The sequence below is a fragment of the Sorghum bicolor genome, chromosome 5, assembly GCF_000003195.3.
Source record: "Sorghum bicolor cultivar BTx623 chromosome 5, Sorghum_bicolor_NCBIv3, whole genome shotgun sequence".
In the NCBI taxonomy this organism is placed as follows: Eukaryota; Viridiplantae; Streptophyta; class Magnoliopsida; order Poales; family Poaceae; genus Sorghum; species Sorghum bicolor.
The window spans coordinates 12,325,580-12,341,156 of record NC_012874.2 but is presented as its reverse complement, the minus strand read 5'-3'; the positions used below and the strand labels follow the sequence as shown (position 1 = coordinate 12,341,156).

The following is a 15,577-nucleotide window of genomic DNA, read 5'->3' as shown; positions in this document are numbered from 1 at the left end:
AATTTACTATCACTCTGACTTTAATGAATATGATGATAAATGTTGGGAAAAAGGGCTATGGTGCAATTGACTTCGGTCGGGTTGACCTAGACCCTCCGTAAGGACTTCTCTGTAAGCGACAATCCGGGACTTACAGTGCAACCGTGATGGTTATATGGCACTAACTTTAGCTTAGTAATAGGATCTCATCTAGCTGGTTAGAGGTTACCCGAAAGGGCGCAAGAGGGGCTTGCCACTTTGGGTATAGAACTGCTTCTGTTCCTATGTGTATAGCCGTGATGGAAATGTGCCATAGGAAAGGGGTTCTCTATATCTGCCTGCCGAGGAAACCTCGCGGCCCTAACTGGTTAGACGTGGCCTATGGAAGGCTTCATAGTGTTCCCTGCCCGCTCACCTTGGCAGTGTTAGTGGGTCTTGCAAACCCCGGGCATATGGGTAACACGACTTACGGGAAAAGTGCACACCTCTGCGCAGAGTTTGATCAAAATGGTATACTAGCCGTACTCTCGGACATGAGCGGCCTTGGACCCTTACGGAATAGTTGGGTGTGGAAGGTTATGGGAAATAACTTGTGAAAATCTGACGCATTGATCGTGATGATTAATGTGGTTTAACCGTGATGGTGATGGTGTTAGCCGTGAAGGTTAACAGTGTTTTATCATGTGCTCATTTGGGTTAATCGGGAGTTCAAGCATAATTGATGATTAAATAGGATTAAAATATTGACCAACTAAAATGCTAACTGCAGTAGCCAGTGTCTGACCTTTTTGAGCCGCATAAAATCCTATGTTATGCTTGCGGAGTACGAGATGTACTCACGCTTGTCTTTATATTTCTTTTTGGATAAAATCCCGGATGGGTAACAGATGACAGCTACTACGAGGAATTTCCGGAGGATTTCTAGGTTGGCGATCCCCCAGTCGGTCGTCCCTGTGTTGAAGTTATCATATCATAGCTAGTTATGAGTTATATTCTTCCGTTTGTCGCAGACTTTGATATATTCGTGTTGTAATAACGTTACGTAAGACACTTATGATAATACATTTGTAATTTGTCGACTTGTGTGCGTGACTATTCCTGGGGCGCACATGAGATTATTGTACTCAAATTTATCCTTAAATTTGGGTGTGACAGGCAGCTGCCCCACCTACCATCAGTGTGGCTCTCTACTCCTTTCCAATCTGCTATGGACAGCGCTGTTTCTTACTCTGGCACAAGCAGGAAGACTGAAAGGACGTGAAGTGAGAGCTACGAGCCTCCTACACCCTCGGCCAGTGATGCCTGCTGGTCCTCGACCATGGCCCAAACCCAATAAACGGATAACTCCCAAGTGAAAGTCTCAACAGGTAATACCAACAATATCAAGAGCAACACACCAAAAAATGAATATTTATGTTTTTTATATCCTGTTTTGTTCTTCATTTTGTGGAGAAATTCTTTCGGCTTCTGGAAATAAACCTCAACGCACAAAGTTATAGAAATGGATTGCAGGTGACCATTTATTAGGCACTTAAACTCTCATTTGTGTGACATTAATAAAAATATGTCTACGATTACATGTGTTCACGCCCCACCTAAAATTTTGTGTGAGCTCGGCCACTGTTTGTACTAGAGGTCTAATCTACATAGTCAAAAATGGCAAGAAGGCCAGATTTTGGTTGGATGTTTAACTGGGGCAGTGTCCTCTTAGTATTGTCTATAACAAAATCTTTAAGATCTGCAATGAGCAAAACAATACAGTCCATGATGTGTTGCAGAATAATGAAGTGAATCTAACTTTTAGAAGATCCTTTGGGATAGCAAGGATAGAAGAGTGGCAGAATATGTTGTCACAGGTTAATGAGATCAGGTTACAAGATGAACCAGATACAGTCACTTGGGCACTAGAGAAGAATGGTAAATTCACTACAACATCTTTGTACAAAGCTTTGATTTTCCCAGGAGAATAAAATAGAGAAATAATGAGTATATGGAGAGCGAAACTCCCAATGAAGATCAAGTTCTTTTGTGGTCCCTGTACTCTGATTGCCTTCTGTCAGCAGAACAACTGGTCAAAAGAAATTGGCCTGGGATGAGAGGTGTAAAATGTGTGGGCAAATAGAGTCATCACAACATATTTTCTTTGAGTGTTATTTTGCACAGTTTTATTGGTGGACTTATCGAGAGGCACTCTCTCCTGGTAATACACACCACTAAATTTTCAGCAGTTTCTAAACCTTAGTAGAAATAGAGGAGAAGGTTTTAATTCAAGAATGATTGTTCTTTTAGCATGTGTATGCTGGAGTTTATGGCTTGTTCGAAACGATTACGTCTTTAATAATAAGATCATATCAAACCCAAATGCGGTGATTCATCGATCGATTATGTGTCTGCAGAAGTGGAGCATCTTAACCAAGGACAAGGAAAGAGGCTGGATTTCGAAGACGGTGGAAAAGCTATCAAGATTTTTGGAGCAAAGCGACCAAAGCTAGTGACGTAATAGAAGGTGGAAGTTTGCTTTACCTTTCCTGGTTGTAATAAGTCTAGACTTCTGAGCTTTGTTTTGAGTCGGTTTTGAGGATCTAAGAGGGTGTGCCTTGGGCACTTTGCAAATCGTTTTGCTTGTAAAAGCTGGTAATCCCAGCAAACCTTTGTTGCTTTCTATAAAAAGTGGGACCAGTCGGTCTTTAGTCTAAAAAAAATCGATGGGTAAATTGGTCAAATTATATCCGAAAACTGAAAGAAGTTAGATTCCCTCTGCTTCTAGATTGTGAAATCTGGAAGCTCCGGATTGTAGAAGTTGGCTAGAAGTTAGAACTGTTTGGATCCATAGCTAGCTTTTAGAAGTCGGCTTCCGTAATTTGCTGAAATCCAAACGGGTTCTAAGGCGAACTAAAACTTTTGTGTCAGCAAATCAAACTTAACTTCTCTGTGCATAATTAAACAGGCAATCGCACTTCGATGTGGCCAATAGTATGCTGATGCAAGTATTACAACACATGAGGTCAGAAACATCTCGTTCAGTCGCAGAAGAAGCTTCCCAGCTCGTGCGCGAAAGGGACATTCAGAGACTCTGAAGATGTTATATATAATAGTAGGAACAGATTCCCCCCATCGCATTCTTGATTCACTGGAGTACTAATGGCGACTTAGCAGGGGACAGAAGGATGAGCACTTGTTTAAGGATGCCGCGAAACAGCAGACTAATCACTAATGTACATTTAGGGCAGAGCTTTCTGTCTAGCTGTCTGATTTAGTCAGAGATTTGGGCTGACCTCAGACATGTGCTGCTCACAACATTTGAGCATGACATGTTTTGGTTTTTTTTCCTTGAATTGATGTGAGCGCGTAGGGTAATGACACGTGTCGTCCCTCTAGTGCTCGCACTCTTTAGTTTGTTTATTGTAGCATAGCACGAAAGTTACACTGATCTGCTGAGATGCTAAATATATTCTTGGCCATCTTCCAGTACAGAGTAGAGGAATCAATAAAGCTTGAGTATTTAACCACCAATGTAACAAACCTGAAACATGTACATTCTCTGTTGATTAGTACTATCAATAATGTAAACAAAATTACAGGGAAACGTGGAAGTGTGAACAGAAATGAGAGCTTCAACACTGAAATCAAGCTGGATGACACTCATGATCGTTCTACATGGCATGAGAACACTTCCTAATAGTAAGTTTGGCACACTTGGACTTAAATTTGACAACCGTATCAGTTCAGAGGACATTTTTACACCTGAGATAACAACAATGTGCTGCAAGACACGAATTGTCTTAGGTGAGGGTGACATTTTTTTGTTTTTCATTTAATTTATATAGACACACTGGGACCTCAAATTGTAGCACAAAAAGTTATACAATGAAATTCCAAAATTAATTTACAGTTATCCGCCAGCTCTACTGTTTTCTAGACAAATGATAAATTTATTTTTCACCTTTCGTAATTAAACTACAAACACTAATTTAAAATAGTTTGTCTAAGGACACAAATAGATTTATATATTTTTGGACCGAGGTAGTAACTTCAGCTTACTATCCTAACTACCACAAAAATAATTTTTGGATATAGCTTTTTTTGGAGGCTGTTGTTAAAGTGCCTCAGAAAATATTCAAGTGGGCAATAGTCATGGCCTCCAGCCTAATTTACATAGGTAGCCTTCTTCAGAGATAGGTCCTTGTATAGTTTGTCTCTAAAAATTGAGAGTTAACCCATATAAACATAACACTATAGCATGTCTTCTCTATCTCCTACTAGCCGCTCTACTCTCTACTACCGAGTCTCTCTCCTCTCCTCTTCTACCGATGCCTTTTCTCTCCCATGGACACTATTTCCACCTCCTACATCCTCTCCCATTGACACCTTCTCTCTCTATCTCCCTAGCCTTTACCGGTGTGGAGGGCGGGATTTGGCTTAGAGTGGTAGGATCTAGTGTAAATGGGCTGCATGATAACATCCTCATTGGACACACTTTCTCTTTGGATCCACGTACTACTAGAAAAAACATTTTAGGAGACAACCTCTCTAATTGAAAGAGACGGATATATCTAGGGACCACATCTATAAATCATCGGGCAACCTCCAAACAAACACCTACCACTGTTAATCATTTACAGGGATGGGCATTCTAAGACGACCACCTCTATTTTGTAAATCGACTAACAAAGGTAACAACCTTAATAAACCCACTTCTGAAAATCACTATTAACAGAGGCGGACACTACAAGAGAGAATCTCTGCAAATCAATTAATAACCTGCCTCTAGATTGGATGATGAAGACAGACTTATCCAGATTGTAGTACTTGATGTGATTCACAACTTTGTAGTTGAGAAGTTTTTATTTGAAACTGTTTAGAGTCCCAAATTGTAGCTCTCGAGGTTTTGATGTTGACATAGTCTATACCAAAGTCATTATTATCAATAAAATGTACAACATTATAGTTGAAACCTTTTGATTTAAAGTTGTTTAGAGTCTCAAATATGTGTTTTATATTCTCATATTTTGAAATTCAAAATTTAGGATTTCTAAACAACCTTGATTATTCACATTATAATCAAAGTTGTGGTATCAACTAACATGTCACTAATACCATGGAATAAAACTCTTTGTGTCCCCTCTGTATGATATCTCTTGATCCGCCATTGAACTCTTGGATATTTACATATCAATCATGAATACAAATCACGCTTCTTTGGACCAACCAAAGGCCACCTGGGCAAAAATTCAGGTTGTCTTGGCCTAGTCATTCGAGCTCCCCTTCCAACTAAGCTACATAAGCCAAAAGTGTGACAGCCTGATTTACCTTCGCCTAAGGACTATTTATCTTTTGAGACCTTTTACAATGGTTGGAATCGCTTCCCATCGCTTCTCATCGCCTCCGCTAAATATCATTTTTTCTTGATTTAATTCGTCTGAGGGCAATTTAGTCATTTCGCATAGGGCTCTCACTCCACCACCCCACGCCCGAACTCGCCGGTCTCCCAAATCGCACGCAGCTCGCGTGTTTGGCTGCCGCCGCCGCAGCCCTGCCCTCGCCCTCGCACTGCGCCGCCCTGCCCTCGCCCTCGCCCAGCGCCGCCCTGCTCTCGCCCTCGCCCTCGCACAGCGCGCGCTGCCCTCGCCCCACAGCGACGCCCTGCCCTCGCCTTCAAGCGTTGTTGGCACCGTGCCCCTACCCGTGCCGTCATCGCAGACGCCGAGGCGGCCTTGGCCCCCACTGGTCTCCTCCGCCGTCGACAGCGCTCGCCCCCATTGCTCACCCGTTCACCCCCACCCCCTTGGAGAACTCTTCGAAGTGGATCTGATCGAGCTCCAATCGCAGTAGCAAGGTACGGTTTTTCTCATATGCACTTGGTTTGCATTTGATTTATGTCGAGCTTAAGAAGTTTTACATCAATTTCGCAATCACTAGCACCATCTGTTGGTATCTCAACATGGTCAGCAGCTGAATTCTCAGCAATGTGCATGTTTTGAACTCGAGTAGACCATGAATGAGATGAAGACCATGCTTGTGTCTGTTGAATCAAAGCTAGAGTAGTAAAATGAGGATACAGTAAACTAATCTGTTGCAATTAGGGCTCGACTAGTCCACAACGAATGAGTCTGCTAGTTATTAATTTTGTTCACTAGAGTAATGTTGTTCTAATTTTTAAAAGTAGTACAGAAGCTGGGAAGTTGCACACAACCCGAGTAGGAAATATCTGGCCATGTTATTGCAGACCGAGATCCCTGTTTATGATGAACATCATTGCGCATGAGATAGGCACAGTAACTACAACAACATAATTTAGTCAATGAGAATACTAGATTGCTTATCCATGAGAATACTTGATTTGCGTGACACAATGGGCTTTTCCTGCTTTCTGGGTTACCAATGTCATAGTTTTAGCCATGCTGATTGATGCAGGAGGAAATGTCGGGTTTTGGTTCTTTGCTGGAGTACAATGAAATTGTTAGGCAGATGTTTGGTAATGAAGAAGAAGGATTTCAGTTTTATAACAACTATGCTAAGGAGAAAGGATTTAGTGTGAGGAGAAGCTACTGTGAGTGGGACAGTGGCCATAATGAGATTACCCTTCGGAAGTTTGTCTGCAGTCGTGAAGGTTTTCGAGAAGAGATGGAGCTGAAGAGGGAGAGTAAGAAGCGGAAACCACGGAATATTACTCGTGTTGGATGTCGTGCTAAACTTGTGATTGCACGAGATCAGAGCACAGAGCAGTGGTATGTGAAGGATTTCATCGGTGGACACAACCATCCGATGGCGGAACCAGACGTTGCTTGTCTGCTGCGTTCACATAGAAGAATCAGCGATGATCAGAAAGCTGAGATTTTGGAGATGCAGATTTCTGGGATCCGCAAACACCAGATAATGGATATTGTGCAAAAGCAGTACGGTGGGTACGATAAGGTTGGATATACAATGAGGGACCTGTACAATTTCTGCCATCGCAATAAGCTGGAGACAGTTGCCGCTGGTGATGCTCAAACAGTCATCAGTTACCTGACAGAATGCAAACGTAGAGATCCTGATTTCTTTTTCCAGTACAAGACTGATAGGGAAGGGCACCTGAAGGGACTGATCTGGTGTGACTGTCAATGTCGGCTTGACTACAGAGCATTTGGTGATGTCGTCGTATTTGATAGCACGTACAAAACGAACCGATACAACCTGCCTCTTGTTCCTTTTGTTGGAGTGAATCACCATGGCAGTACGGTTCTTTTTGCTTGTGGAATTGTTGCTCAGGAGACTATTGAGTCTTATGTGTGGCTGCTTAGCACATTATCTGATGCCATGGCTCAGAAGCATCCGGTTTCCGTGATCACTGATGGAGACCTTGCTATGCAGAGAGCAATCAGGGTGGTGTGGCCAAATTCATCTCATAGGCTATGCATATGGCATATTGAGCAGAACATTGTGCGTAATCTGCATGATGATGGTGTCAAGAATGATTTTAGGTATTTCCTTTATGATTGTTGCTCCATAGAAGAGTTAGAGATGAAATGGCTAGAATTCTTGGATAAGCATAACGTTACAGATCAAGAGTCGTGGCTTTATCAGATGTATGAGAGGAGGGAAATCTGGTGTGCTGCGTATCATGCTGGTAAGTGCTATTTAGGACTGAGGAGCAACCAGCGGAGTGAGAGCCTGAACTCTAGGCTTCAGGTAAATCTAGATCGTAAAATGACACTGTTTGAGCTGGTGCAGCACTTTGACCATTGTCTTTCACGGCTGCGTAGTAATGAAGCACATCTGGACTTTGATGCAGAGAAATTCTGAGCCAATGTTACAACTAGATGCTTCAACTATTGAGAAGGAGGCTGCAAAAATGTTCACACCAGGAGTTTTTGCCAAGGTGCAGTTCAGCATAAAAGCAGGCATGAAGTGTTTTATGAGAGAGCACCTAGATGGCTATGATTTGCAGACATATATTGTTGGAAGGGTGGATAAAGGAGACAAAGAGTACTTTGTGAAATGTGAGATATGTGTTGATGAAGGCACTCTGAAGAGAATTTCTTGTTCTTGTCTTAAGTTACAGTCCCTTGGAACCCCCTGCTCACACATCTTCTTTGTATTGGGCTATCGCGATGAACGCAAGCTTCCAGAGTGCTGTGTTTTGAAAAGGTGGACAATGGGAGCCAAGAGTGCATTTCCTCCTATAAGGAAGAGCACCATGTATGACTATTCTGATAGCCTACAGAGGTACCGTGAGCTACGTAATATCAGTCACACTGCATCCTTTGTAGCATCTCGTTCACCTGAAGCATATGAGCGGCTGAAACGTGTTCTGCATGAGGAAGCTGCTATGGTCCTGCCTAATGGAGGAGAGAACGGAGGAAACAAGTTTGGTCCAGTGCTGCCGCAAGCCCAGCATATTGATTCCACAGAGTCCACAAATGTCTTGGATCCCATGCATGTGCCAGGCAGAGGGGCACCCAAGAAAAAGGTGAAGTCAGTTTCAAATAAGAAGAAATCTACGGTGAAATGTACCCTATGTAAGGAAGAGGGTCACAATCGACGAACATGCCCCCTGCGAAAAGAGGTAGTTAAGAGTAATCTTCATCAACAACAATGTCTTGTCTGTGACGCATGTGTAGTTATGACTTATGACTAACATTCCTCTACGTTTTTAGGAAATAAAGCTCCCTGAGGATGTGCTCGATATATGATTTGCGAAGGATCCGCTTGGTGTTGCATAAAAGGTACGCTGGTGCATTACTCGTTTAAAGAGATGCTTGTGTTGTTATGATACTCAGTGATTTGAGAGTCCCTCTAAAGAACAGTTTTCCCTCTGCTTGCTATATTGAAATAATGTTCTCATTAGACTTAACTTAAGCATAGCTCAATCAATATTTGATTTGATTTCATAGGTCTTTCTATCTCTCCTGCACGTGGGATATCAACTACTGTAGATTTCTATTAATTCTTCAGTTTTTATCTCTATCAAATAGTCCATGTGTGATTCACTGAGACGATGAACACTTGATTCTTTATTTCTCTACTAATACTCAGCACACCCTGATTAGGTGAACGAAGAGGTAATAGTGAAAACTGAATTCTTTAAGAATGCGTATTATACCTTAAATTACATTGTTATCGTGGATTATTGAGAATGCTTTCCTAGAGGAAGATCACTGCTGCTACCTACGTCCATGCCCACCAATCTAACATCCTCTATCTATTTCAGACGCTGCAACAAGAGGTGCTGAAGCTGGATGTTCTCCCGGCGCTTGCGCTCCAACAAGAGGTGCTGAAGCTGGATGTTGTTGCTCTCGTCGGACGATGGCACTGGCGCGGCCATCTCTGTCCGGGAGGTCTGCCTCTGCCACTGAGAAAGCCTAGCGCTGTGCATTTAGCTTCTTCTTGGGGCGGAAGTGCCGGACGTACTGCCTGAACGCACTAGTGCCGGAACCATCCTTGTGCTGTGCTTGGCTCATGATTTCATCCCGGTTCAGGTTCGGGATCGTGTCGAGGTAGCTGTAGGGGAGTGGAGAAAATGGTGTGTATTTTGGTTGTTTTAATTTGCCTACACTGAACAAACTGAAATTCAAGGGAATTCATACTTGACGACTGAATACGCAGCAGTAGTAATAGCTAGAGCTTACAAATTAACATCGGAATTCAAATTCAATTTAGTCACTACCACATGGAATTATGCCCACTGATTCAACAAGTATGATTCAAACAAGAGTAAATGTCCAAATAAAATATGAATATCCAACAATCCTTGAGCTAAGAATTATAAAATTTCATGAAATCTGTAATTAAGAAATATGCCCAGCCACCTAAGGAGTACTATTCGATATTCATCGCATTATATGTTTCGCCTTCTTCAGCTTCCTCATCGAGCTCCAATAGATAGGCCTGCAATACAAGTCCAATACATATTATAACTTCACTGCTTGGTGCTTGGTCAATGGTTATGTTTACAAAATATTTGTGAAGTACAACCAATACTCACATCATCATCCTGATGTAGGTCTGCATATGTGCTAAACTCATCCTGCATTACAAGTCCATCAGATGTGATAACATCATTGATTGGTGGTTGGTCAATTGTATGTGTTTAATAGATATTTGACAAGAGGAACAAATACTCACGTGCGGAGATTGGTCTTCATATGTGCTCACTAGGTAGAGATGAGCGATCTTAGTACCCATTTGTGCATGGGCAGACACCATTAGTTTTACATCTTCTGCTTCAATAATCTTTACCAATCCAGTGCATGGCATACTCCCAGGAGTAGGATCGAGGTAGTATACCTCTGCATCTCTTATGTATCCATGACAATATAGACCGTCGATGACATCAGCATACTCAATACTAGTGGTTGGACTTGCAATTGTAAACTGTCCCAATCTTGCACGGAGGTCGTACTTTAGCAGGTCAGAATACAGTTTGGGCACTTTGTGAACAAAAAATTTCATAACCACATCCTGCATGTAGGGATTACACGACTAAAAATCATTAGAGCACATCAAATTGTTACCTCAAAAAACAAAATTACAAAAATTGAGTACCGGGTGACAGTAGTAGTCCACTGCGATCGAGAAGTACCATCGTGGCATAGTAATCATCGCTTCTTCTGGTCCCTTTAAGTCCAAACATTGTACATGTTCAGATCAGTGTTATATATTGCAAAATATAATTTAATATAGTACCTTAGTTACCTCGTTATTCATATTGCCATGGACCTCCTGTTTCTGGGTCAAGGTCAAGTTCTCAATCAGGGACTTGAGCTTTGTGCGTTCATTGTTCCACTCAACCAATAGTGTCCGTACCTGATTACTCAAGGAGTCAATTTTTCCTCGCTCGTTCTTTATGTTATTTTCATGTTCTTCACGGGTCTGTCGTAACACTTCTTTTGCAACATCACGTTCCTTTGCAATGAAATGGGCAAACATAGCACGCTGATCAGATAAGGCTTTCTTCAGATGGGCAACCTGTTCTTTTTCAATTCTTTTGCCAAAGTCAGTAAGCTCTTTCTGACTCGCTTTGTCAAGCTGGGCACATTGACACGATATGTACTGGTCTTTTTCAAGTTCCTGGTCCATACTATTGATGTCATCTTGGGTACGAGCAAGCTGTATCTTGCAAACCATATCCTTCCGGTCCTTTTCAAGCTTGGTAACCCTCTCCTCAGACTCATGTAGGTACCTCCGAACTGGTTCCATGCCACCTAGGGATTTAAAAACATCATATTAACTTTCAGTCATAATCTGCAACTCAGCAAGTGAACCAAAATATCAAATTGAAGAAATTCACAGTCAAGCATTTGACGTGCTCTTTTATCAGACCATGAATGGTTCTTATATAGGTAGTAGATGCAAACATTGCAGCAACAGGCAGAGCGTGTTTGTCCTCTCAAGGAGGCTCTTGAGAATTATGTCAAATAAATTAACTCATTTTTATTTTCCTGATCAGCTACCCTTCATAAATATAAGGTTGGCCCATTAGGCCATTAAAACATATTCAAGCTTTACTAGTTGCCGAGGCTTCTGTCCTAATAGGTTAAAGCAGTCGTTACATGGGAGTATACCAGATTATCATTTATAATAGGGCATGGCATCAACTCTACTGGATCTAACGGCATGTCATCAACTCTACAGGATCTACCGGCATCATTGTCAACTCCATCCGAAGTAATATTGAATTTGCTCGAAATCAGAAACTACACCTAATTTAATTCAAAAGAATTGGTCACCTCGTTGAGAAGGTCGTCGAGTGGTTCTCCACGCCGGTGAAGGCGGAGATCAGCGGCGGCTGCGGGTCGAGCTTCGGGAGGCGGCGGCGGTTGGTCGAGCTCCGGGCGGTGGCTATGGCGGTGCACGGGCTAGGGCTAGGGATCCGAGCGGCACTATATGGTTCAAATGGAGCAGCGCGCCGTTCTGGGTCTACTTTTTATAGGCGCATGGGCGGGGAACCTCGGGGGCGCGGACGTCGGCATCGGATGGCGGTGGCTTCGCCCGGTTCCTACGGCGCGGCGGGGAACAAGCAGCCGGGTTGCATATCCATTGGTTCGGCCGCAGTTGCTGGGCCTTCCGGAGCGGGCCAAGGCGGGCATGTAGTACGAGTGGGAGAGTGGGCATGTAGTAGTCCTTAGGTGACTCCAGAACACAGAGCCGGCCTCGGTTGGGCCAAGGCGGGGCGCCAGCCCATTGCGAGATTGTGTCGAAACTAAGTCATAGCAGTCCACGCCCTATATTTATTCCCACCTCGCTTACATACTATCCAAAAATGCAACTTAAAAGAGCAGGCAAACTGGCAGCTCTCGAACTCCTATACTGCACTGCTTGCTTGCAAGCACATGACACTTGGTTTCGTGCGAGTCTGCTGAGGCTGTATTGCTGCCTGAGCCTTACCAAGCTAATATAGCTCACATTTTTTTCAATATTTTTTTGCCATGATTCTTTTTTTATCCAACCATTTATTATAAAAAATTGAGTTATTGGTCATAATTTTTTTTGGCAAACCATTTATTTTAAAATTAAAATCCTTTGAAATCTATCGTCATTTATCGAGCTTGGAGTACTATTCATCTCAAATGACACGTGAGAGTGGTCGGTACAATTTTTTGCCATGATTCATTCTTTATCCAACCATATATTATAAAATTGCGTTATTTGTCATAATTTATTTTTTGGCGAACCATTTATTTTAAAATTAAAATCATTGGAAGTCTATTGTCATTTATTTAGTTTGGAGTAGTATTCATCTCAAATGACACCTGAGAGTGGTCGGTTCACTTTCTTATTCTGTAATTAGTCCATTATTCCATGCACTCAGATCGATGACACGTGATAGTAGCAGCATAGTTCCTGTTATGTTGGGGGCAGTGGTTCACTTTAGCGAGACATGAGAGTAACCGATTCACTTTCTTTCATGTTTGGCTTACAACTACAGAGAGTCAATTGAGTTCATCTTTGGTCTGTCTCAAAAAATTTGTTTCCACAATTCATTTTTATGGAACCATTTATTATATAATTAAATTATTTGTCATAATATATTTTTTTTGTCAAACCATTTATTTTTTTAATTAATTCATTTGTTATCTACCGTAATTTATTGAAGTATAAGTTAACATATTAAATTTCAAATGACTGCAAAATGCCAAACATGGGCTGAGTCTTGTGTCAATCGGGCTTACATGGGCTGGAATACTATTACATGGGCTAGGATGCTCTTACATGGGCTGAGGCACTCTTCATTTGGAAACCCTCATATTACAATATGTGCCGCCGTAATTAGGATCGCAGAAACGATCGTAGTTATCTTCTCCGCCTCAAATCTTCTGTGCGTCCTTCATTCTTGGTTTCTCCAGCGGCAAGGCTAGGGCAGCGGTTTGAGATCAATCTGGCACTGGCAGAGACCAAAACGGCACTCACACCATGGCGACGGCAGGAGGCGTACCCGTGGTTGGAGACCAAATCCACGCTCGCACCATGGCGACGGCAGTAGGCGAGCCCAATACTCCGAGCAACATAGGTACAGGTATATAACACATCTCTTAATTTATCAGTTGTTCCCACAGGTTAACATCTGGCACAGGTAAATTGTAGGAATGAAGCTACATTGTTGTCTGATCATGAATAGGACAAACACCTAAAACCTGTGAATCCATTACAAATACCTATAATCTGTGAGCCCATCACAAACACCTAGAACATGTTAACCCACTACAAACTCCTAGAACCTGTGAAGATCATGCTCCCAATAGAACAAAACTGCAGATGAACCCATTAGCAAAACGCCATATGACAAAAATGGTTGAGCATTGCCACTTCCAGAAACTGATACTGCTCGGCTGCTGTTGCATCCATGCTATCACTGCAATTAAAAACACAGAATCAATGATTAATCAACACAGTACAAAATTCTACTCTTGGCGACTTTGATGCAGATGCCAATCCTAATAGGAGTAGCTCAAAAAGCAAGGGAGATGGGAGCACCAACAAGGTAATCTCTCTATCCAGTTCTAGTTTTTATGCAAGTCTATATTCTTACCCACTTACCAATTGGTTCCTGCAGAGTGCGTCGTGGCATTTAGCACACTCGCCTACGAGATTTTCCAAAGCTGTACAAAAGATAAACTCATCACAAGCCCACAAGGATGCTATTCAGGAAATGGGATTTGGGGGGCATCCGTGATATCAAATCTCTGGCTCCATAAATATATCTCCTCCTCCCCTTCACATTCGCATCCCTCGTCCTGCCGCTGCCGCGCCACCAAGATGAGAAAGCCGGCAAAATCCACCGGGAAGGCTTCGTCGGCAGCCATCAAGCCGTCCCCGAAGAGCGACAGGGTCGTCAAGTCGGCGTTCGTCGTGAAGCCGTCCTCGAATAAGGTCGGTGGCGTCAAGACGTGCCGCAACTGCAGGAATGAGACGGCTCCGTGTCTGTGCCGTGGCAGCATGAACTTTGGCTTGTGTTGCAACTGCTTGGACTATGAAAACCGAGAGTTGCGCACGTGCGTCAATGGATGTCTGTCCATAGATATGACCACCGACAGCGATTCAAGCTATGAGGTATGTTCTTGAACAGTTGTTCTTTGGCCTTACGTTTAACTCCAAATCCATATGGATTGTGAGTTGACATTATTAGATCCGCTAACAGTTAAAAACCTCTAATTAGTGATCTTTATTTTCATTCCACAGTCGGTAGAGCTACCGCCGGACCCCTACATCCACGGAGTACAGATCAAGCTGCTCAATGGGAGGTACAAAATGTTGGATAGCCAGATCGACTTCCTACGAAAGAATCAGAATGCAATGTCTAGGCAGATCAAGGAACTAAAACAGAAGGTCGCAGCCAACAATGCCAATATTGAGGAGCCTTAGATGAATTTTTGAGGACCCTTAGTTTAATTTAAATAAATTTCCTTGTGGTTTAGATTGTTATATCTTGCACTATTCTTGGTGTATTTTATATCCGTAATATCTTATTCTGTGAACGTGAGTCTGGTTTTGCACTTGTGTTTCGTTTTATATTTTTCATGTGAGTGCTCGTTTGTCAAAATATGATTGATTCGATGACATAATCTACGAACCAAATATTAAAGGAAAAATGGTTCTCCATTGATATATTGTCAAGCTATACGTACAGGATGCACCTAGTATGAATACTTCCAAACAAACTGAACTGGGTAAAAATTGAGTTTCAAAGATGGCACGGTTCCTTAAAAAATCCAAAAGAAACAACAAAATTTTTCTACGATTTGAGTTAAATGCGACATTATTGACGGCAGTCAACTGTTACAAACACAATATTGACGGTAGTCAACTGTTACAAACACATTCATTCATCATATTGTGGCGTTCGTTGATCTGGGCGATCATGTCGAGGCGTTCGTTGATCTGGGCGATCTTGTCATCCAGCTCCCACCACCGCTTGACGCTGGGCCAGAGCCGCTTCCGCGACTGCTCGGCGGCCGCTAGCCTGGACACGGTGCGATTGCCAATGTCCCAGCAATTTCTTCCAGCTTCAAGGCCTACAATTTTAAAAGACCAAAACAACAAGTTGTAGCATCCGCTACAAAATTACACATACTAGGATACATGCTAAGTTAAAAATAGAACGAACAAGCATAGGTAA

General features: G+C 42.5%; 1 protein-coding gene across 1 annotated transcript; it reads left to right on the top strand.

Moving 5' to 3' along the window:
- LOC8076925 (protein FAR1-RELATED SEQUENCE 5) lies at positions 6,400-8,654 on the top strand. Its single transcript, XM_002450525.2, has 3 exons — positions 6,400-7,650; positions 7,754-8,464; positions 8,619-8,654. Exons 1-3 carry the CDS (start codon positions 6,400-6,402, stop codon positions 8,652-8,654), a joined length of 1,998 nt encoding a protein of 665 aa, XP_002450570.2.